Genomic DNA, 26,100 nt, shown 5'->3' on the forward strand with positions numbered 1-26,100 from the left:
ATATATATATATATAAATATATTCCTTAAATTTCTCAATTCACTTTACAAATTAGCATTTTCCATAATATATATATATATATATATATATATATATATATATATATATATATATATATATTATGGAACATGTTATTGACCCATATATATGTGTGTGTGTGTGTGTGTGTGTGTGTGTGTGTGTGTGTGTGTACTCCAATAAATACATTTCCATCAAATTGAATTGTGTAGCCTTTAACAATATTACATTTATTAAATCTTAAAATATTTTTTATTTTGTTAAAGATTCTTAAAGAAAGGTGTTAAAAATTGTGCATTTAAATAAAAAACCCCAACATGAATCGAAATATTCTGTTGTATTCAATGAACAACATGTTACTAAGTTCACATGGTTTAAAATTAGGCTATGCAATCAATAAAATAAGTCAATAAAAGTGCCAGACAGAGTATAATCAAAACTAAACAACAAAAAGAGAAAGAAATGCCACTTATCTATCGACATCATACTTAATGAAATTATATATTCATACAAGCAATATTGCTTAAAATAATGTATTAAATATTAAAGCAACGGTCTAAAACCATTTCTCCATTAATATTAAGAATAGTTTTCCATCCCATGGCCATTGAAATATATCAGTGTATCAATTCCACCTAGTTGAACAACTATTTTTAGTTTCTTTATGAAATTTTCTCCATCAGATTACGAGACAGTATTGTACAGTGACGTAATGCTGAAAGGCAATCCAGGACACGTCACTGAGCCCGAATCAGAGGGGTGCGCGAATCCCAGAAATTTATGAATGAAAACACGCTCAGCCTGAATCTCTCACGGTTGCCAGTTATGAACTTTTATCGGAATAAACCTGACAAAAATAAACCAATCTATAAGCTGCTTCACGCCAGAAAACTCTTTTAAAGACAGTTCTGTCCGTTTAATTCCGCAACCCCCCGCCGCGCATATGGTTCATTCCACTCCGCTCTGAGCTGTTTGTTCATCCGCCGCTCGTTTCTAGACTTCATGAACGAATTCGGTCCGATTTTTCACGCGTGACGACCCACGGAAGAGCCATGCGCTCAATGCGACGCGTTAGCGGAGATTCACGCGTGTTTTCCCTGTAAATCAGTCGCTTTCCATCTGTTTGAGTTACTTGCTCGGTTCTGAAAGGCTTGATCCAAGTGTGTAAGACCGAAAGCGGACCAGAGTGACGGTGCGTCCGGTCCCATGTTGCAGCCGAACCAGGACGAACATGCCCGCTCAAAAGATCCGGTGAAATACGGCGAACTGGTGATTCTCGGGTGAGTGCTGCATATTTACTATTCTTGTATCATGTTGAGTGTGTAAATGCGAAATTAAACTCTTGCTGTGTTAATGATCTGTTATCAGTTTTTATCTACTTGCTTATTAACACCACTTGCATCTTTACATCACATTTATTGTTATTATAAACACAGTTTTTTTAATTAACATTGTTGGAATCTATAGTGGTTAATCAGTGCATGATTCTTTATTTAAAGGGACAGTCCACCACAAAATGAAAATTCTGTCACCATTTTCTCACTCTCGTGTCGTTCCAAAACCGCACGGATTTCTTTTGACTGTAGAAATAGGGTTGCCACTTTTGAAGTTTTAAAATAAGGGACACTTAAATGGGTGGGGGGATCACAGCCCCTAACCACATCCTCCACAGTTTTAGCAATAAATGTGTTGAGTTAATATGCGTTATTAATAAACAAATTGTATATCCTTTCTTATATGCTGAAATTAGAACTTTCCTGACCCATGACTTATAAAAAATAAATTAAATACATCATTTATATGTTAAAAATTATATTTATTTTAATTTCTTCGATTATTTGTCTTCTTTACCTTATGTATACATCTTGGACGGTTTCTACATATTTTTTTATAATTTATTTATTTTATTTGTTTATTTTTTTTCCTTCACCTGTACTTGTCTTTATGATTGTATTCATACATTGTTTGATCTTATTGAACATTTATGTAGAAAAAACTCCACAGTTTAACCACCATTTGTGGACTTTTCAGACGGTCCCTTACTGTACCCTCCACAGTTTTAGCACAATGTGTGGACTTTTCAGATGGTCCCTTACCCACCATAGGTAAACGTTCCAACTTATGTCAATGTTAAATTAGCGAACTGGAATGATTTCACCGTGACGCCATCTGACCATCTTAATATGGGACAAATCGCATTCTGTATTGATTCAATACGGGATGCATCATTTTATCTTTAAATACGGGATGGGTGGCAATCCTGTGTGGAACACAAATGGAGATGTTAGGCAGAATGTTAGCCTCAGTCACCATTCACTTTCATTGCATGGAAAAAAACATTAAAGTGAATGGTGACGGGTTTGTAGAGGTCCATTAATAGACCGTAAACTGTTCCACAACAGAAAGTCATAAGGGTTTGGAACAACATGAGGGTGAGTAAATGATTACGATATTTAATGTTTTGGATAAGCAACCCCTTTAAAGTGAGTGAACAGCTTCAATGTTGTTATTAACTAGTGATCAATAAGGATTTTTAATGAACAGTGCTGTGGCCAATGGCTAGTATATATGTATGTATGTGTATATATATATATATATATATCTCAGTCCGTCACTATTAACGAGGCTGCATAAAACATTACAGTGAGTGAGTAATATAATCCCACACAGGAAATAAAAGCATTAAATGTTTCCACCCACATGAGTCACATCAGGAAATGCTTCTGCCTCTTTTAATGTCCACACATTGCAGTGGATGTGAGGAATCCCACAGGAAGAGGAACACACTGGGTTTGGTGTTTGTTAAAGTGCTTGTATTCTCGTGCATTCACATGTTTGACTATCAGTGTAAAGTCTGGTCATTTTATATTCATGAGTAAAGCGATAACTGATTGGATGATTCAGGAAAGTGCTACCTGATTGGTCAGAGGAATTATAAACCAACCCCTAAACCGAACCAATCAGGTAAAGTCTTCCCTTGCCATCCTACGTTTTGGAAATCCGGCACATGCTGTATTTCCTACAGACGTATTTGGTAAACTCTTGCACTTGAGGCTGACGGTGTCGACTACATTAGTTCTAGTTGACTAGCCGATGCAACCCCTAGCGAAAGGTCAAAATGTCTGTCTTGGTGAGATACAGGAAACTGCGTTGAGCTCTTCTATCCACAAAGGTCTGGGATGATACTCGACTCTCAACTCAATTTAATTAGTCTTAAAATCTGGTTTGATCTTCATTTAAGTTACAATAATGAACAAACACAATCTGTTTTAACTAATAACACACAAATTATTGTATTGTTATTATACATATTGAATACATCATTCAAATATTCACAGTGTGGGTTGGAAAAAGTATGTGAACCCCTAGGCTAATGACATCAACAAAAGCTAATCAGGGTCAGGAGCTGGCAAACCTGGAATCCAGTTAATGAAATGAGATTGGAGGTGTGGGTTAGAGCTACTTTGACTTATAAAAAGCACTCAAACATTTTGAGTTTGCTGTTCACTAGAAGCATCCTCTGACGTGGACAATGCCTTGCAAAAAAGAGATCTCAGAAGTGTAAAGCTTTTTGTGTAAAGCTGGAAAGGGTTACAAAGTTATCTGGAAGAGCTTAGATATTCATCTGTCCACAGTTAGACAAACTGTCTATAAATGGAGATGATTTAGTACTATAGGTACTCTCACTAGAAGTGGCCGTCCAGCCAAGATGACTCAAAGTGCACACCGCAGAATGCTCAATGAGGTAAAAATGAACCCTAGAGTGACAGATAAAGACTTGAAGGAATCACTGGAACTGGTTAACATCTCTGTTCATGAGTCTACTATACGGAAAACATTAAACAGGTATGGTGTTCATGGCAGGACATCATGAAGGAAGCCGCTGCTTTCTAACAAAAACATTTCTGCACACCTGAAGTTTGTCAAAGACCACCTTGACAATCCACAACCCTACTGGGAAACACCTACTGAGTTATTACTGCCAAAGGAGGATCAATCCAAGGGTTCACTTACTTTTTCCACAGCACTGTGAATGTTTAATTGGATGTGTTCAGTAAAGACATGAAATATTATATTTGTTTGTGTGTTGTTAATTTAAGCACATTGTGTTTGTCTATACTTGTGATTTTGATGAAGATGAGATCACATTTTATGATCCAATTAATGCAGAAAACCAGCTAATTCCAAAGGGTTCACATACTTTTTCTTGCCACTGTATATTTGAATTTTAATTCTTTCATGCCAAGTGTTTAACTCTGCTTAACTAATAGTTAATTCTTGCTGCATTATGGGCCTTTAACAGGTGTTTCGCTCGTGATGGATCGTTATTGGAGCGCTCTTGGAGAAAACAATGATGCTCCGGCTTTCAAAAAACCCGCTCTTCGCTCCAGGCAAAATCTTGCCGCTCCGCTCACATACTCTGTTGTGCTAATTACACAATAATCTGCATTTCCTTCCTCCAGGACTAGATCTGTGGGCGAAGCAAAACTTTGTAATGTCATGTTGGCCTACTTCCTGTTGTCTGAATGATGGAACTTTATAACGTTATTCTTTGCTCTTGTTTTCATAATACCCCTTGAGAACAGTTTGAAGCAAATCTAGCCCACAGAGTCTACAGACACATCATTTATTACAAGGATTTTTTTTCTCTCTCGGTCGTGCCATCCCTGTGCAATATCATTAGTGTTGTTTACTAAGGCAAGCAGCACTATTACTCTGCTATCAGTACTATAACTAAAGGTGATTTGAACGATCCCCTAAACCCAAGTATTAAACTTTGGCGCCTGATCTGCACCATTTATTTGCTACAGAATGATCCCTCAAATCATGTGTGTTGTTGAGAAGAGATGTGCTGTTACTAACCCCACACTTAGCATTTTCACCTGAAAAACCCCCATAGACTTGCATTGAAGGAGCGACTCCTGTCACATCTAGAGAGCAGAATATCACAGAGACACTTCACTTGAGACAGTAAAGGACAAAGTATACTTTGGTTCGTTTTCTCGCGATCTGAAAGAGTACACTTTGAAAAGCTGAGCACTAGACAGTGCGCGAGAGGGAACCGCCGCGGAAAAACAAATTATACCCCAGTCCTATGTATACTTAAAGGAATATTCCGAGTTCAGTACAAGTTCATTTTAATCAACAGCATTTGTAGCATAATGTTGATTGGTACAGAAAATATTTTCGACTTGTTCCTCGTTTATTTGTAAATTGTGATTACACTGAGGCACTTACAATGCAAGTCAATGGGGCCAGTCTATAAACGCTAAAATACTCCGGGGCAGATTTAACAAGAATGAATTGTGTTGTGCCTGGGTAGCTCAGTGAGTATTGACGCTGACTACCACACCTGGAGTCGCGAGTTTGAATTCAGGGCGTGCTGAGTGACTCCAGCCAGGTTTCCTAAGCAACTAAATTGGCCCGGTTGCTAGGGAGGGTAGAGTCACATGGAGTAACCTCCTCGTGGTTGCTATAATGTGGTTCTCGCTCTTGGTGGGGCGCGTGGTGAGATGTGTGTGGATGCCGCGGAGAATAGCGTGGAGCCTCCACATGCGCTACGTCTCCGCGGTAACACGCTCAACAAGCCACGTGATAAGATGCGCGGATTGACGGTCTCAGACGCGGAGGCAACTGAGATTTGTCCTCCGCCACCCGGATTGAGGTGAGTCACTACGCCACCACGAGGACTTAGAGCGCATTGGGAATTGGGCGTTCCAAATTGGGGAGAAAAAAAAAACATCACATTAACACACGTATAGTTCACATCTTGTTGCTACACTTTTGAAACAGTGAGGGGCAGATTCACTAAACAGTTGCACCACTTTTGCACGTGGTATTTCAGCGCAAATACCTGCGTTTTATTAACGAACCACCCGTTATCGCGTCTAGCGGGCACAGTCAACGCTGAAATTGAGTTCCATCTTCATTATTTTAACGAAGTCATTGTCATTCCTTTCCACGCGCACACGCCTCCTTTCTATGTAAATTAGGCTCTTTAAAGACTGCGCTTCATTCATGAAACTCCCCTGCACAATTTACATCGCGCTATTACCACCAAATGAAAGTAGGCGGTAAAATGAATTTAATTTAAAAGAGATGCAGTAATTAATCAGATATCATCAAATGATGTTGAAGAGCGTTATAACCTGGCATATCCAGATGCGCAGTGTCGTCAAGCGCATGTTCTTCATGTTTAGGAGATGATTTAGGTGTCTGGATCAAAGTGATGCTGTTCAGTCTCAGCACGGTGGGTCAAATACTGTGGTCTGCGGCATCTTCCGCTATATTGCGCTCAGAATCGGTTCACAAGATCAGAATTGAGTGTGCAAATTCATTCAGCAGCGATTTTGTGGCTGCATTTGCACCATTGCCTCATTTGCACAATTCCTTTAGTGAATCAGGCGCTAAACGAATGCAGTTATCACGTGCAAAAAAATGGTGCTTTTAGCGGGTGCAACTCATTCTTTTTTTATTTTTTCATTTTTTTATTTTTTGGAATGCCCAATTCCCAATGCGCTCTAAGTCCTCGTGGTGGCGTAGTGACTCGTCTCAATCCGGGTGGCGGAGGACGAATCCCAGTTGCCTCCGGGTCTGAGACCGTCAATCCGTGCATCTTATCACGTGACTTGTTGAGCGTGTTACCGCGGAGACGTAGCGCGTGTGGAGGCTTCACGCTATTCTCCACGATCCACGCACAACTCACCACACGCCCCACCGAGAGCGAGAACCACATTATAGCGACCACGAGGAGGTTACCCCATGTGACTCTACCCTCCCTAGCGACCGGGCCAATTTGGTTGCTTAGGAGACCTGGCTGGAGTCACTCAGCATGCCCTGGATTCAAACTTGCGACTCCAGGTGTGATAGTCAGCGTCAATACTCGCTGAGCTACTCAGGCCCCCCAAATGTGATTTTAGTGTGATAAAATCACTTGTATATGGAGCAAAAGCTATTCGAATATTTCATTGTGTGTGTGTGTGTGTGTGCATGCATGTGCATGCATGCACCGAAGCGAACAGGCTGTGCTGCGACTTGTCTGTGTGCAATGCTGAAGTGGCTCTTTGACTGCTGTAGACACAGTCAATGCGCTTGCAGCACTTGCGTTCTAATGTGCGGAGAGAATTTAATAGGCTGTGAGAATTCAGGACGCATTTAATGCATTGTGCTTAACTGCTAAATCTCCCCTGCAAACATGCAAATGCACATTGAGACCCCCACCTGTTCATATGCTCCAAAAAGTCTGTAAATGAATGCGTGTTTTAGTTGTGTTGTTACTGATAGCTGCAGTGTGAACAAAAGAGTCTTTCTCCGGCCGCTGCAGACATCTGGCTACACATGCTGGATGCCGCACACTGAAGTACTGTGTAACACGCTTGCAGATGAGAGTGCACGCAACATCGGTGTCTCCTGGACTTAGTATGGCTGTCACACACATGTGATTTCCTCTAAATATCCTGGCATCTCTTTAGTAAACCTCTTTCACATTCTCTTGGGATTTCAGAACTGTTTTAGAACTTAGTAAGAACCTGGCGTAGAGATGGATGTCACCTGTTCTGTCAGGTCAAATCTACAACTGAAGAATGTTAAGGAATGGTTCACCCAAAAATAAACTTTCTGTCATCATTTGTCATGTCATTTCAAACCTGTATGACTTTCTTCTGTGGAATACTAAAGATGATGTTTAGCAGAATGTTCATGCAGCTCTTTTCCACAATGAGAGCAGACAGTCAAGCTCCAAACATTACACTATAAAGGTAATTAATATGACTCCTGTGCTATATACCAAGTCTTCTGAAGTCACACGATAGCTTTTTCGGAGGAACAGAATACAAATTTCAGTCATTTTTGTGTTTTACACACAAAGCTTTGTATGACTTTAGAAGAATTGGTATATAACACAAGTTGGATGGGGGTCATTGATAAATAATGCTTATTAAAAATGAGAAATCTTTAAAAAAAATCTTGTTTAAAACATGTAAAATTTGTAGAATATAATTTTTGAGTCCATGTTTTCACAAATTTTAGGAAAACATTTATAGCATTTTCTAAAATGAAAAAAAAAAAAAAAATTATTTCATGACTTTAAAAATATCATATGGTGTAACCGAAAAAGTTACATACGTTAGTTTAATCATTCGTTTCAAACAAGTTTTCAGACATTATTTATTTTTCAAGGTGAAAAATATTTTTTTTTACAAATATCATGAAATATGTTTTCTCAGGGTTACTCCACTTTACATGAACAAAATGTGCATTTTCATAAAAATATTAATATTTAATGAAATGAAAAAGAAAACTTGTCACATGACAACAAAATAGCTACTTACATGTTGGTTACATCACATGACTTTGATTTAGTGGACAAAAACATTTTAAATATTAATCATAATTTAAAATTAAATTGTTTTACTGCTTTTTCTTTTTAAGAAAAAATAATAGATCTTTTAATGTGACTTTAATTGATTTAGATTTTTTACTGTCTCTGGACAGTTAGACTACAAGACATTTTTGACTTTAAATCCCCCAAAAATCTTAAAATGACTTTATATCAGTATAAATCAAAAAGACTTAAAACTCAGTAATTGAATGCATGTTCATCATAATAGAGGTGTATTCAAGGAATTATTTTGTGTGAATTGCATTTAAAAAATGTAACCCTTCTGTTTTGTTCCGGTCATTTTTTTTTCTTACTTTTTATTTTATTTTACTTAATCCAATTGGAATAAAATTCCTTAACTTTGTTCACATATGTTATCTGAAAACACACACAAAAAATGTTCTTTAAATTTTAGTTTTATTTCACTTTGTTACACCTGCCGTGTTCCCGGTCAAAAATGACCAGCCATTGGAAGTGAATGGATTAGACTACAAACTACAGAAATATGAAGTGTTCAGGAGCATCACAATCCTTTAGATGAACACATATGTGGATGTGTGTTTGCACACACAGAGTCCTCGGACATGTTTGCGCGCACACACACACACGCACACACACACACAAATGTGTGTTGAGCGCCCTTTTGTGCATCATCTTTCCATGTACACTTTCTGAGGAATATTTCAAGATCTTCTCATCATATTATGTTGTGTTTGGGCTCGTTTGAATCGGGATAATCTGCTGTAATATGTCATTGTCTATGGAAGGAAAAATGTGACAAAAAGACACTCCTTTTTATTATATTAATGTGTCTGTGGGAATTTCATCCAGTAAAACTCACTGCAGTTTGACCTCTGAGTGAAACACATTTACTTATTGGATTCTACAAATTAAGACCTTTCCAATGAGATATAACTCATGGATATCTCCTTTTTATGTTTTTACGACTCCGGATATAATTGTTGTGATAACAAATTTGCAAATAATGAGAACGAAACAGTTCTAATTTGTCAGTAAATTAAAAATCATTATTTAAGAATTGGTCGGATCAGCTGCACTGTAAACTCCAGATTCTAAGCTTTAAAATGCAAGTGGTTCTTAATTTATGATGTAATTATTATATATATTTTTAGTTTTCCGCAGGGAGTGTCCCCCACTAGCACGATGTGAGCTCAGATTAATGAATCCTATCAATAAAAATATATATTTTTAAAAATGATATAATTACTAAAAAATAATTTGATAAAAGATATAATGCAATATCTGGTGATAATATATGCAATATGAGAGATTTATTGATAATCTTAGTGGGCCGGTCATTTTTGACCGGAACACAAAATGCGTTAGCCCAAACGAACACAACACAATGGTTAATATTTAATAGATCTGGCCAAAATAAAAAATGGGACTACTTTTATGTTACTTATATGGTGTTTGTTTTGTCTTTTTTTTTTTTTTTTTTTGGTTTGACAGCATCCGTCACCATTCATTTGTATTGTATGAACAAGAGCAGCGTGAACATTCTGTTAAACATCTCCAATTGTGATCCCCTAAAGAAAAAGTCATGTTAGTTTGGAACAACATCAGGATGAGTAAATGATAACAATTTTTGGGTGAACTAACCCATTACATTGTAATGTTCTGGAAAGCAGAGAAATTATATTTGTACCATCTGTGTGGTGTAATAAGACCATTATTGGCAAAAAGCCATTCTGGAGAAAATGGGAGTGTAAGTGTCAAACTCGAAATGCTTCCGCCGTCATGTCACCATTCATCTTTTAAACGGAAACAGATGCTGGAGAATAATGCTGATTTGAGCTTGAGTGGCAGATATGTGTTTGTCACAGCATCAGAAATTGTTACAGAATGTAGTTGGGAAAGCAAAATATGTTTTGCTTTTTTGAAGCAGTAGTTTCACAGAAATGTACAATAGTATTTGATACAATAGAACTGCTTGACAGCACCACATACGTATTTAGAGCAATGTCCTGAAAGCAGCTGCCCCATTTTGAGAAGTTGTGATGAACTTAAAGCACACAAGGAACTGAACTTTAATAAACAGCTGATTTTATCATCTTGATCAGGAAGTGATTGTGAATTCCACTGAATTTATCTTTGGCACAGAGACAAAAACAGTGCTGTTATTTGGCAGGGGTGCAAGGAAGAACTGATGTTCAGTGTTTGAGAAGGTGTGAGAAAAATATCTTGTTTAGAAGCCTTATTAAATTCAGACTTGTAATTATGGGGTGTTTGTTTCTGTTTAGGGTTGCCGTGCAATGTTGTCTTACCGCATTAATATAGGTATACAGGTGTATGTATATCAGCTATTTTACAACTGCTTCAAAATATCCATTTTAAAATTAGTTTTCCTTTTTTTAAACTCAGGTCAGTGTTACATAATGTGAAGCTGTTTTTGCACTGATTTAATAACTGGTCGATCCTCATTTTGAAGCCATTCTATATCGGATTTACTTTAATGTTTAGAGTTATTGTCCTGCTGCATCAACTTCTACTGAGCTTCAGCTGGTGCACAGCCACCCTGACATTATCCTGTAGGATATCTTGATAAACTTGGGAATTAATTTTCCCTCTGATGGCAAGCGGTCCAAGCCCCGAAGCAGCAAATCAGCCCCAAATCATGATGCTCCCTCCACCGTACTTCGCTGTTGGGATGATGTTTTCATGTTGGTATGCGGTGCCCTTTTTATGCCATGTGAAGTGATGCATGTTCTTCCCAAACAATTCAACCTTAGTTTCATCAGTCCACAAAACATTTTCCCAGTAGTGTTGTGGAGTGTCAAGATGGTCTTTGGCAAACTTCAGGTGTGCAGAAATGTTTTTGTTGGAAAGCTGCAGCTTCCTTCATGGTGTCCTGCCATGAACACCATACCTGTTTAATGTTTCTGTATAATAGACTCATGAACAGAGATGTTAACCAGTTCCAATGATACCTTCAAATCTTTAGCTGTCACACTAGGGTTCATTTTTACCTCATTGAGCATTCTGCGGTGTGTCCTTTGAGTCATCTTGACTGGACGGCCACTTCTAGTGAGAGTACCTATAGTACTAAATCATCTCCATTTATAGACAGTTTGTCTAACTGTGGACAGATGAATATCTAAACTCTTCAAGATAACTTTGTAACCCTTTCTCTAATTAGCTTTTGTTGATGTCATAAGCCTAGGGGTTCACTTACTTTTTCCAACCTACCCTGTGAATGTTTGAATGATGTGTTCATACAAGAACAATACAATAATTTGTGTGTTATTAATAATAGACTGTGTTTGTTCATTATTGTAACTTAAATGAAGATCAAACCATAAATGCAGGTAATTCCAAAGGGTCCACATACTTTTCTTGCCACTGTATCATTGCTGTGAAATACGATTTTGGTTATACCGCTCACCCCTTGTTTAGATATGCTCAATAAAAGGCATGACTTTTTTTCCAAGTGCTACTTCGGCATTTAGTCTCAGTGTAAATGATTGCTCTCTTTTGCTCTTTTCCAGGTATAATGGCTCCCTGCCAGGTGGAGACCGCGGTCGGAAGAGGAGTCGCTTTGCTCTTTACAAGAGGGCAAAAGCGAACGGTGTCAAGCCAAGCGCTGTGCATATTCTCAGCAACCCACACGACAGCAAGGTGTGTTTTCTCACAGGTGCATTCAAGGGCAGAAACGAAAAAATTTTTTCGACGATAATCGTTTAAGTTCTTGTAGTCTTTAGGACTTATGACATTGTGGTATAGTAAATTACCCACGTGGCCTTTTGTTTCAGGCGGTGAACAGCAGGGGTCAACACAGCATCTCCTTCACTCTCTCCAGGAATCAGACGGTGGTGGTGGAATATTGCCATGACGACCACACCGACATGTTCCAAGTGAGTCTGTAGAGGATATATTGCTTTTAAATTGAGATGCAAGATTCAGCACAACAAACTGTCTTAAAGTCAACATGAAATCAAAATTGACCCTATTTACAATCTTAATGTACTTTCCTGGTTTTGTGCACGATTCATGCACGTAATTTGAACGTTTGTCTTGGTAATCGTTTATGTAAATTTTTAAACTTGTTCGCCTTTGAAACGATTTTGCTTTTTGTCGTTTTCACCTAGGCCGAATAGCTATTTAAAGGCAGTTAACATGAATGTAATCAAGGTTATGGCAATAATAGAGTGCAACAGTGCCTGCATGCTTTTTCAGCCGTCTTGGTTCCGGAAGTATTTTTCCCATTCATTTTTTCCATTGGGATTTCATAAAATCCTTCATAAGAGTTGTGCACCATGAACCAAACCAACCAGCTCCGAGGTGAATCACAACATCACAAACTTTGATTTGAAGCAAAATTTTTAAAAAATCAGACAAAAAGACAAAGATACAAGACGTAACGTCTTTAATGAGGGAATGAACTACAATCCCATGAAGCATTGTGAATGACGTAATCGAATTAAAAACAATGGAAAAATAAAAAACTATTGATTTAAAGATGTTGATTAGAAGCATAGAAGCAAAATATTTTAAATTGATTGCAAAATATTCAGATATTTGCAAAAATATTAGAAGTTTGAGAGTGTAGGGAATGCATCACGTGGGCAGTGGGCGGAGCTGCAGAGCTCTTCTTTGATTGGTGGATCTCTCTTCAGAATTATGGGTAGTGTAGTGCTTCACCAGGAATTCCACTATTAAACACAATTCTTTAAAAATGAACTAGAAGTAATGTGGACTGATGCATATACCATCGTTTAATAACCACAAATGGGTTATCGTTAAAAATAGATTCCCCATATGGAAAACATTTACAAGATTTTTATTTCCAAACCCGACTGTTGCACTCTCTAGCAAATAAGGACAGATGGAAGCGTTACCGTTGTGATGCTCTGGAGGGTGAACTCGACCTTTAGTCTTCCATCCTGGTCAAAAAGTCTCCTCAGTTGTGTGTACCAGCAGTTAATCAATCAATCAATCAATCAATGTTTATTTATAAAGCACATTTAAAAACAACCGAGGTTGACCAAAGTGCTGTACAGTGCATAAAAGGAATAAATTAAGACAAAGACAAAAAATAAAAACAAAATAAAAAATAATAAACAGTCATGAATATAAAAGACCCCAAAATAACATAGTTAGGGAATGTTAAAAGCCAGGGAAAATAAATAAGTCTTTGAGAAGATTTAAATGCAGAGATGGATGGAGCATGTCTGATATAAAGAGGAAGGTTATTCCAAAGTTTCGGACCAGCAGTAGCGAAGGCACGATCACCTCGATTTTTAAGTTTGGCCCTTGGGACAGTGAGTAGGCCATAGTCACACGATCTTAGGGTTTGAGAAGGAGTGTACGGGAGCAATAAATTAGTTAAGTATTGAGGAGACAGACTGAGGGCTTTGTAGACAAATAATACGATTTTAAAATCAATCCTATACTTGACAGGGAGCCAGTGCAAAGAAATTAGTATAGGCGTAATATGGTTATATTTGCGCTTCCCCTTGAGAAGCCTAGCAGCTGCATTTTGTACTAGCTGCAGACAAGAAATGGAAAGCTGAGAGACGTCGTAATACAGCGAGTTACAGTAGTCTAGCCGAGATGTTACAAAGGCTTGGATTACAGTTTCAAAATTACTCAGATGGTTATTTACTAAAAAGGGCTTAACTTTAGAAAGAAGGCGAAGATGAAAAAAACAAGACAACAGCAGTGATCTGTTTGTCAAACTTTAGTCTGCTGTCAAATAGGATAGTTTCTGGCACACTGCATATTATATGAGGCAAGAGAGCCGAGATCATAAGCAAAAACACTGTTTTCCTTGGGGCCAAACAAAATTATTTTAGACTTCTTTTAGTTAAGGTTTAAAAAATTACTTGAAAGCCATAGTTTAAGTTCGATTGGAGTTTTTATTGTTACGGTGAAAGGGAAAATAGATTTGGGTGTCATTGGCATATTAATGAAAAGACACTCCACATTTTTCAAAAATAGAGCAAATACAGGGAAAACAACACCGGACCAATAATTGATCCCTGCAGAACACCACAACCAAGAGGCATGTTGGAAGAAGTATGATGCCCTAAACGGACAGTAAACCACCTATTTGACAAATAAGAGTGAAACTATTTTAATACAGTACCACAAAAACCCACAAATGTCTCCAGGTGAGACAGGAATATGTCATGGTCAACCAAATCAAATGCAGCACTTAGATCTAATAGGACTAGAGACATGGATTTCCCTGGATCAGTCGTGAGAAGGATGTCATTTGAGACTCTTAAAAGAGCAGATTCAGTGCTATGTAACGCTTTAAAACCTGACTGGAGAACATCATGGATAGAATTAATTGACAAGAAAGATTGTAATTGAAACAGTACAACTTTCAAGATTTGGATCAAGATTTGGTTTTCGGGGGCCTGGGTAGCTCAGTGGTAAAAGACGCTGGCTACCAACCCTGGAGTTCGCTAGCTCGCTAGTTCGAATCCCAGGGCGTGCTGAGTGACTCCTGCCAGGTCTCCTAAGCAACCCGGTTGCTAGGGAGGGTAGAGTCACATGGGGTAACCTCCTCGTGGTCGCCATAATGTGGTTCATTCTTGGTGGAGCATGTGGTGAGTTGAGTGCGGATGCCGCGTGCTATGTCTCCGTGGCAATGCGCTCAACAAGCCACGTGATAAGATGCGCGGGTTGATGGTCTCAGACGCGGAGGCAACTGGGATTCATCCTCCGCCACCCGGATTGAGGCGAATCACTATGCCACCACGAGGACTTAAAAGCGCATTGGGAATTGGGCATTCCAAATTGGGTGAAAAAGGGGGAAAATCCCTCCACAATCCACTGCAAACTCGCATTCATCTCTCCCCCATTCTGTTGTGACACGCCCACATTCCCACCATCCAATCAGTTCCTGATGTCCCTATCATCCCTACCTAAATCTACACCTATGGAAAAAAATCAAATCCCATCCTGCATTTCTTCCCACTTGGAAAATGTGTCTTGAAGTAAAATGGATTTGAAAGCAATTTCATGCTGTTTTAAACTCATTTTACATCAATATGGTGAAATTAATGTAATAATAAATCTGATATAATCCTGTGTCTTCTGCAGATCGGTCGTTCCACAGAGAGTCCCATTGACTTTGTGGTGACTGACACACCCGGATGTTCAAAGGAGAGTGAAGACACCTCATCCGCCCCGAGCACCATCTCTCGCTTCGCATGCAGGGTGGTATGTGACCGGAATCCTCCTTACACTGCCCGTATCTTTGCTGCTGGATTTGACTCCTCCAAAAACATCTTCCTTGGGGTTGGTATTCATTCTGGAATATTGCAGAATAATACTTCAGTATTATGCAGTGAATTATGTGCTAATAGAGCCCTGTTATCTGCCTAGTTCTTCAGACTTTGATTAGACAGGAGGGTCGACTTGTCATTCAACAACCAACTATGTAACGTAGTTGATTTAAAAAAAATGCATTTTAAGTGTTTTTCCAATATGCATCTATATGCTAAATTATGAGCGCTGCTGCTGACATTTCTCATCATTAATTTTCTTGACTCAACGCTTTCTACAGTCCGTACAGTAGTGATGTTTAGTTTGTAAATGAATCTGTCTTTTTGAACGAATCATTCTCGTTCACCTCAATACACTGACTCGTATTGTTCACTGAACAAACAAGGATTAGGATCTGTTGACCGACTGAAGGAGAGGAGGAGGAATGTTGTTCGTTTATTTCGGTAATCTCGTTCAACAAGGAGAGAAAGTAGCTGGATATATCATGAATAAAAGTGACTGTTGACATTACAGTGACATCAGGACGTAATTGAATCATTCTTAGGCTAATATTGTTGTCTTTTTGAATAGTATTGCACAGCAGTTCACAAAATTATAGCTGTGCTCTGTTGTCATTTGTGGGGAAAACGCTTATGATGCTTAAAGTATAGTTAGACTTGTTTCAGTTGTGAACGACTCATGCTTTATCAATGGTTTAAATGACTCGCTCAAAACACATAAATGATGTTCATTTGTTGCCACTTACTGCCAACCATGTTAAAATAAAATGATACATTATAAATTCTGAATCTATGTACTGATTATCATTGTCACATGTCTGTCAAACATGTTGAGTGATCCAAACATCATCTGCAGCCTGAAACTGAACTTTTGATCAGATTTTAGGAGTGAATGCACTTAACTGCATAGAGAGCTATAGGATGCTCCCTTGCTCCCTATTTAGTGAATGACTTAACCTCCAGTGTGCTGTCTGTCTGCACTGGTCTCAGAACAGTTTGAAATGCACCTTATTTTCATCCTAACTCCATATAAAGCCTCTGAAAGACACATTTTCCAGTTTTTGGATGCATCTATTTATTCTCAATGTGATAATGCACAGACAGTGAATAAAGGATATTTTAAATGAAAATGAGCCTATAGTCCATGTACATGGTCATTGTGTTTAACAGCATGCCGTTTTGAGATAAATCAGTGAGATGTTTAAAATGGCATATCGGATGAAACTAGAGACTCTAATCTTTTGACTCAATCAGGTTTCAATGTAAAAACTTAATAAGGTTTCTTACCAGATGTAGTTTTGTTGGTGTTTCTCCCAAAGACAAACTCCGCTGTGATCAGCACCATGTTGTTTTGTCACATGACTCAAATTTAACCCTTTACTGACAGCACAGAGTCTCCTGAACTGAGATCAGTTGGTTTAAATGAAATGAAATTATGTATAGCCTATAGTGAAGCCAAAACGTAATGTTCACGCATGTGTACGCAGGGTCTCAGGAGGTTAAACTATAGAAGTTGTGAAATTATTGATTCATGTTCTGTAATTTTTGTTAATAAATAGAGAACAAAAGGAATGAATAGGACAGTTATTTTTATAACTTCATAAATGTTATAAAAAAATAACATTATCTATGCAACTTAGCAGAATACATTAAATGCATGCATCTTATAGTGTCTTTGGGGAATGAGCCCCCCTAAAATTGAAATCCTAGAATCGCCCCTGGTTTATATTATCGTATAGTATTGTCTGCACATGTGCCTGCCGTTGACTATGATAAAAGAGTATTACAAAGCAGTCGCAGTGCGCTTGTGGTCAAAATGAAATACTTTTAAAGGCAGAGCATTTGACTGTGTGTGAGACGGAACAGCACGCGTTTTTAAGGCAAGTTGTATTTTAAAATGGTTAAACTTTTTAAAAAAGTGTTCTCAACACCCATGCATTCTGTCCCATTCTGTTGTGCTCTGTCCAGCTGTTTATGAATGCAAAATGCATCTGATCATGTCTGATTAACATGAACTTAAATCAGGCTCATTACAGGTTTCCTTAACACAGGCTAGTTGATTTAAAAAATGACTAATTTTGCAAATCTCTCATATAGGAAAAAGCAACTAAATGGAAGAACCCTGATGGTCACATGGATGGACTCACAACCAATGGGGTGCTGGTTATGCATCCTCAGGGTTTTCCAGAAAATCCGAAGCAGGGACTGTGGAGAGAGATCTCAGTGTGTGGTGATGTCTATGCTCTCAGAGAAACCAGATCTGGTCCTATCAGAGGACAACTGGTAAATACAATAACCAACCTCTTTACATTTAACATTTGTACCACTTGAAACATGTAGGTATGGAACAACAGGAGGCTATTACAATTTTAAAACCGATATTTCTGGTGCTGGATGCTGATTTGTCAAAGCGTTACGGTTCGTGCTTAAAAATGCAACGCTTTATTGACCAATCAGAATCCAGGAAAATATTTTGGAAAAGTTAAGATACTTGCTTAGTTAAATGATGTGAGTAGACCTAATGACAACTAAAATGTACACAATATGGTGAAGCATAATTACTTTGTAAACCACAAGAATTTGATTTTCCGGAGCTGATTAGTTCCTGTTTATATCCAGTGTTTCACTTTTTAAATTCAATGTTTGTGCGAGGATTGTAAGGCCACTGTTTGGGTGGTTATCTCTATAACTGTATTAATGACATGGAGTAATCAAACGTTGCAAACTCAAACTAAGCAAGGGCCGAGTGATGAACTGCCACCATTGAGCAAGACACTGAGGGGGTTTAGATACACAATATTACGCTGATAACGATCAGCTTTTTCACAATATTTGACAATGCAAGAAATCTGTTGAAATCAATGGGTTGTTCCCTGCTTTTGATTTCAAAATGTAAACAGTCATTTGCACAACACTTGTGCACATTGGTAACCTCTAAGAAAGCTGGTGAAGGTGCAAAAACAGGGCAAAATGGGCAAAAATATACGTGTGTCAATCGTTTTATTCTAAGGACGTTTATAAACATACCCCGATAAAAGAAAAACGTTTATGGAGTATACATGACCATACACGTTGTCGGCTAAAGCATACAGTAATGTGTAAGATTGTGCATGTAAACATGCTCGCTGAACTGTAGGTTACTGCAGAGGGACTGTCCTTGCACTTAAGATGGCACAATTTTTTGGCGAGGTTGCACGTGTAGCATTTGCTGTAAGTTCAATATTCCATTGAATTCTCCATCTGCAGTACTGTGCAAATGTCTTAGGCACTTAAGATGTTTCAGAAAAACATTTATCTTAAGATGGTTATTTATGTCTTCTGCTTTAGTGTGTCAATAGGAAATATAAACTTTAGACTCCCAAACGTTACTTTTGCGAAACTAATAGAATAGAAGAACAGGGAGCCCTGCAACAGATGGCATGGCCCCCACAGAGCCCCCACTGAACATCGAGTCAGTCTGAGATTACATAAAGAGACAGAAGCAATTGAGACAGACTAAATAGATAGAAGAACTGTGGTGAATTCTCCAAGAAGCTTGGAACATCCTATCTGCCAACAACCAAGAGAAACTGTGTCCAGGTGCATCTAGGAGAACTGGGGCTGTTTTAAAGGCAAAGGTGGTCACACCAAATATTGATTTAGCTTTTTTTTATGTTTACTGGACTTTGTATGACATTAAGTGATAAATGAAAACTATTTATGGCATTATTTTTGAAGACATCCTCACTATGCAACATTTTTCACAAGTGCCTAAAACTTTTGCACAGTTCTGTATATATTAACTAGATTAAAAAGTTTGTGGACAAACTTTAGATAGATAGATATGTGGTTGCTAGGTTGTTCTGAGTGATCGCTAGGCAGTTGCTAGGGTGTTCTGGGTGGTCACTAAGGCATTGCTAGGTGGTTGCTAGGGCATTGTGGGTGGTCGCTAGGGCGTTGCTACTAGGGCTGGGCGATAGAATCTATGTCTCAGTTTATATCTCTATTTTTCAGCAAATTGACAATATTTTATATACAGTTGTGCTCAAAAGTTTGCATACCCTGGCAGAAATGTGAAATTTTGGCACTGATTTTGAAAATATGACTGATCATGCCCGACAACACCTTGACACGCCTCACAGCTTCTGGCACACTGTAATTTGGAGTGACGAGACCAAAATAGAGCTTTATGGTCACAACCAATAAGCGCTATGTTTGGAGAGGGGTCAACAAGTATTGTGCTCCTTGAAACAACCACACTGTCTTTTTCCAGAGCAGCCTGTATTTCTCCTGAGGTTACCTGTGGGTTTTTCTTTGTATCCTGAACAATTCTTCTGGCAGTTGTGGCTGAAATCTTTCTTGGTCTACCTGACCTTGGCTTGGTATCAAGAGATCCCCAAATTTTCCACTTCTTAATAAGTGATTGAACAGTACTGACTGGCATTTTCAAGGCTTTGGATATCTTTTTATATCCTTTTCCATCTTTATAAAGTTCCATTACCTTGTTACGCAGGTCTTTTGACAGTTCTTTTCTGCTCCCCATGGCTCAGTATCTAGCCTGCTCAGTGCATCCACGTGAGAGCTAACAAACTCATTGACTATTTATACACAGACACTAATTGCAATTTAAAAAGCCACAGGTGTGGGAAATTAATTACCATTTAAACCTGTGTGTGTCACCTTGTGTGTCTGTAACAAGGCCAAACATTCAAGGGTGTGTAAACTTTTGATCAGGGCCATTTGGGTGATTTCTGTTATCATTATGATTTAAAAAGGAGCCAAACAACTATGTGATGATAAATGGCTTCATATGATCACTATCCTTAAATAAAAGTTTTTTTGCATGATCAGTCATATTTTCAAAATCAATGCCAAAATTTCACAATTTCTGCCAGGGTGTGCAAACTTTTGAGCACAACTGTATATCTTGATAATTATGTTTTTGCTCTGAAGTAGCATAAAAGTCTTTAATCAGAGGAACCATCATTTGATCTAAACAGCCATTGTAGCCAAGTGGAATTAATATTTTTAAAGGCCTTAATCTATTTAAAAATGATGAAGGCATATACCCCACATTTTTTCACTAAATTAACACAAGGGAGAGTAAAATGTAATCATTTTTATTGATTTGCACATTTATACTTACATTTAACATACAATCATATATGGTAGCTTAATATAAATCTTATTTACCTTCATATATTTTTACTAAAACATTTTTCTATGTGAATGAACAAGGTGTACGAAAACAACCAGATGAATATTGCATCATACTAAATTGTTACTGTGGAACCCATTCAAGTTTATTATTATAATATAATACTGAATTATTATTATTTTCAGGATAAGATCTGTTAAAGATAAATTAATATATTTCTGTCCTATTTACTTCACCCTAAACTGGGGTTTGCAGTCGTGTTTATTTCGCCTTCACCAGGAGCTTTTATTATGAAACGGGAAGTGCAATGTTTGAGAGTTTTGCCTCTTGTGAACTGCTGTCAAACTCTCCTTTACTGTTCTGTGTTTGTAGATATGTATAATAACTTTATAGCGGTTACTGATGTTTGGAAATGCATGAATGCTTGAACCTGCAGTTCTTCACAATGCAGGTGAACCGCGCTAAAAACACGTGCCCCCGCACATGCACACAGATCAGCGCGTCGCCGGTTCATTCTGAAGTGCACACAGACCATATTTATCAGTCTTTAATCACATATGATCATATCTCCAATTTGATGTTATTTTGATTAATTTTACAGCCCTGAAGGATCGTGAAATGAGTCTACTGGTGCACTCAATGAAACTTAAAGGCCAAATAAAAGGCTCATTAAAATCATCGCGATATTCACAATATTGTTGAATTTTACATCGTCAGTAAAATCATCATGATTATATCGTGGGTATTCGATGTATTGCCCAGCCCTAGTTGCTTGGTGGTTGCTAGGGTGTTCTAGGTAGTCGCTAAGGTGTTCTGGGTGGTTGCTATGGAGTTGCTAGGTGGTTGCTTGGGTGTTCTGAGTGGTCACCAAAGCATTGCTAGGCAGTTGCTGGGGCGTTCTGGGTGGTCGCTAGGGTGTTGCTAAGTGGTTGCTAGGGTGTTCTGGGTGGTCGCTAGGGTGTTGCTAGGTGGTTGCTAGGGTGTTCTGGGTGGTTGCAAGGGTGTTCTAGTTGGTTGCTATGGCGTTTCTAGATAGAATAGAAAGTGATGAAGTGATAGATGGAAAAGACAGTAAGAGTGATAGATAGAAAGGAGTGATGGACTGATAGAAAAGAAAAAGTGAGAGAAAATAGTCATTGAGCGATAGAATAGAAAATGTGATTTGTGATAAGAGTGATGGACTGGTAGATAAAAGTTATGGAGTGATAGATAAATAGAATAATGGAGTGATTGGAAGATAAAATAGAAAGTATGGTGGAGTGATAGATAAGAAAGAAACAATTATGAAGTGATGGGAAGATAGAAAAGAGTGATAGTGGTAATTATAAAAGAAAGTGGTGGATAGATACTTAGAAATGTATCTAAGAATAATAATAATAATGTTTAAATAGTTATCAGTAGGTTTGCTTTTTTAATCCAACCTAATTAGCATGGGATCTTAATAACAGAGGCCATTGGAATTTGTTTCTGAAAAATCTGCGGAATTCTGGGAAAAGTATTTAAACATGGAGTTAAACCAATCTGAGAGTGTACAACTTTTGTGAATGAAAGAGGCTGGAAATCTGCAGTTTTCTGTGGTGTTATGCGTGCACAGATTCCATCTGGTCCTGGTAACATCATTGATTCTTTTAGTTTCATAACCAAACACGAGTTTTAAATATGCACATACACAAATGAAATCCAACCCCAGCAAAGAATAGTGACATGTTAATTTACAGGTTCAGTCACCATGGCGTAACCAGGGGTTAGGTGCCTTGCTCAAGGGTACAGCTGTGATCACTCAAGGGTTTCAACCTGCAATCTTTTAATTACCAGTCCAGCCCTGTAACTACTAGGCTACACCAGCCCTGACAGGCATATAGTATGTTAACGGTGCTTCTGTCCTTACAGGCCCAGGGCGAGAGCAGCGCGCTGCAGGATGGCTCTCTCGTGGACCTCTGTGGTGCCACTCTCCTGTGGCGCACAGCTGAAGGTTTGCTCAAAGCACCAACTCTGCGACACCTGGACGCCCTGCGGCTTGAGCTGAACGCCGCTCGGCCACAGTGTCCCGTGGGTCTGAACACGCTGGCCTTCCCCAGCCTCCCCCGAAGCCACAGTCTGGAGGAACGTCAACCGTGGGCGTACCTCGCCTGCGGCCATGTCCATGGCCGGCACGACTGGGGCCAACGACCGGAGCGTCACCGCGAGCGAGAGGAAGGGGCGTGCGGAGGTACCGGTGGCCGTCGGGAGTGCCCTCTCTGTCGGACAGTCGGGCCTTACGTTCCCCTATGGCTGGGCTGTGAGCCGGCCATCTATGTGGATGCGGGCGCACCCACTCACGCCTTTGTGCCCTGCGGCCATGTGTGCTCAGAGAAGACATACAGGTATTGGGCGGAGACTCCGCTGCCTCACGGGACCCACGCCTTCCGACCCACATGCCCCTTCTGCTCGGCCCTGCTGTCGGGCAGCCCTGGGTACACGCGGCTCATCTTCCAGGGTCCTATCGATTGATGAGGTGGCCAAAGGAGGGGGAGGAAGGGGGGCTGGAGTTTCTCTAGGGGCCATATTGCTAACTGTGACACCTTACGGTGACGGTTCATGCATTTTTTTTTTTTTGTTATTTCCATTGTTAAAATACACGTGCACAAGTAGCTCACAATGGGGAATTATGCTGCCTTCAAGTCATGTTGAACTGGTCACATTTACAAGACGTGCACATGTATGGCATCCAAATGTCGTAAATTCTAGTAGGAAAAGCCCAGACTTTTTGAGTTGTGGGTTTGTCGATTAAACAATCAGAACGTTTTGTTCTACAATATAAATTACAGTCATACCTCAAGCGTGAATTTTGAAGCTGCTGTGTTTTTTTTTTAAAAAAGTATTCAAAATTCACATAGAAAATAAAACCTATAGGAAAATCCAGAGGGAACCCTTGGCGAATTAGACTTCTGGGTTCGCCTACAAATTGACATCACGGCTGAACAGCTCTATTGACCTGTATAGTTTGGGCCCAGTTGTTAATTTTTTAAGTATTTAATTTCTGCACCACCAAACAGAATTGCAGAAATCAACTTTGTTTTCAAAACAGCCTTCTGAATACGCCCCCAATCAGCTGATGGTCGAACAAAGAGATAGCCCCGCCCCCAACTCACGCCATTGGTTGAGTAACGTTGTTGGGGCGGGGTCTAAGCGGGGCGCTCAAAACAAACTGAGCAATTTTCATAGCACAGCAGACACAGTGTTTACAGTTTTCAAGAAAATGAACCTATGAATTGCTCACTTATAGTTGTCTCTGCATATTAAACTGGAATAGGAGAAAGTATTTAACACTGATCAAGTAATATTTTCGTAATGTACGAACGCAAGTTAGAAGTTTCCCTATATAATTAACAGCATTATCTGAGATTTTTACAATGTAAACAAAATGGACATTATATCTGAAACATACCCAAATTAATCAGAATCTAATCAAAATCAAATCAGGAAACCGGTATAGATACCGAGCCCTAATCGTGATTTAACTTGAAAAGCATTCAACTAGAAAATACAATGCATTTAGCCGGTTAACGTGGCGACTGGCATGCACGAGCGAACGAAGTTTCCCATCATTCTCAATGGCAGCACGAAAATGCCAAAAGACACAAAGCACATTAAACAACTCATGCTTAATTTTGTTGCACTAAAGCTAAAAAAGGGAAGTGAAAAAGAGAAGAATATGAAATTGCCCTACACATTCGTTTTATTATGACCAAAATCACTTGATTGTGCACATCATGCCATAATTACGATGTCAGAACTCCAAAGGACTTGAAGGCAGCATTCGTTTTGAATACAGCCTTACTTTTTTGCTTTAGTCCAAAAGATTCAGTATAAAGGTAGTGCCAACTGCTTAAGGCCCATGGTATTGATGTTTTTGATGAGTCCAAGATTCCCGGCTCCTTTCCGCCCCCTCTACGGCCACCTCAAATGCTTTCTCAGTACATGACCTGAGACCGTACCAATCTCACAGCACACATACTAGAAAGTACAGAACCCTTTAGAACACTTCTTTTCAGCAATAAACACTGTAAAATCAACTGGAGAGATGCAAACGGTTCGAGCCGTGTACTTCCCTTAACCTTAGCTCAAACATGGCTGAACCTGGTCAAGGGCTTTGCCAGGTCATGAGTCATTTAGCCCTTGTGATTATTGATATGTATTGTTTATTTTTTCCTTTTATTATTTGGATTCTTCTGATTATTTTAGCTTTAAAATGACAGTCCAAGTTGTAGCTGCAATATATATAACGTAGTTCTTTTGAAATCGTCAAGATGTCATATTTTTCTACATGACTGTGTTACTAAACTTTGACCCAAGGTCAGATTGTTTTCTATACAAGTGTTTCACATATAGCAGTATATAGATTATATATATAAATATATTATTTTATGTATACGATATGATTTGAGTCCAGGAGAGTTTACTGAAGACAGAATGCCTCATTGTGCCCACTACCAAGACAACATCTGACCACAGGCACTCGATCTAATGACCAATATGATGAATGTACAGTTCCAGCGCATAGTTGCCGTCTTAAATCTCCCTGGTGCTATTGTTGATTTGCAACGATTCTCTTATTTTTAGCTGAACTTTACTGCACTCTTTGAAAATCTTTGATTGTTTCACTTAAAAAGGTGAACTCTTAATACTAACTTTCATCAGTAACATAATAAATATGATGTAATGCTCAACAGATCAGGAGTTCTTGTACATTGAAATATGAAAATATATTATACGAAGTGTTATGGTGTTTCTAACTAACTGAATATACACCGACGAGTCAAAACTTTATGACCACCTGCCTAATGTGCTGTTGCTCCCCTGTGTGCCGCCAAAACAGTGCCAATCAGCAGAGACATGGACTCTACAAGACCCCTGAAGGTGTCCTGTGGTATCTGGCACCAAGACATTAGCAGCAGATCCTTCGAGTCCTGTAAGTTGTGAGGTGGAGCCACCGTGGATCGGACTTGTTGGTCCAGCACATCCCATAGATGATCAATTGGATTGAGATCTGGGGAATTTGGAGGCCAGGGCAACACCTTGAACTCTTCATCATGTTCCTCAAACCATTCCTGATCAATGTGTGCAGTGTGGCAGGGCGCATTATCCTGCTGAAAGAGGCCACTGCCATCAGGGAATACCATCGCCATGAAGGGGTGTACCTGGTCTGCAATGACGTTTAGGTAGGGGGCACGTGTCAAATTGATGTCCACTTGAATGGCCGGACCCAGGGTTTCCCAGCAGTACATTGTCCAGAGCATCACACTGCCTCCACTGGCTTGTCGTCT

The 26,100-nt window shown here is 39.0% G+C and overlaps 1 protein-coding gene across 1 annotated transcript; it reads left to right on the top strand.

Annotated features, from left to right (window-relative positions):
• The first annotated feature begins 991 nt into the window (after nt 1-991).
• LOC127409678 (E3 ubiquitin-protein ligase pellino homolog 2-like) lies at nt 992-23,288 on the top strand. The gene is made up of 6 exons (XM_051644422.1): nt 992-1,298; nt 11,908-12,037; nt 12,172-12,273; nt 15,473-15,670; nt 17,755-17,940; nt 22,685-23,288. Exons 1-6 carry the CDS (start codon nt 1,225-1,227, stop codon nt 23,282-23,284), a joined length of 1,290 nt encoding a protein of 429 aa, XP_051500382.1. The 5' UTR covers nt 992-1,224; the 3' UTR covers nt 23,285-23,288.
• Nucleotides 23,289-26,100: the final 2,812 nt, after the last annotated feature.

The sequence above is a fragment of the Myxocyprinus asiaticus genome, chromosome 19 (assembly GCF_019703515.2).
Source record: "Myxocyprinus asiaticus isolate MX2 ecotype Aquarium Trade chromosome 19, UBuf_Myxa_2, whole genome shotgun sequence".
Classification (NCBI taxonomy): Eukaryota; Metazoa; Chordata; class Actinopteri; order Cypriniformes; family Catostomidae; genus Myxocyprinus; species Myxocyprinus asiaticus.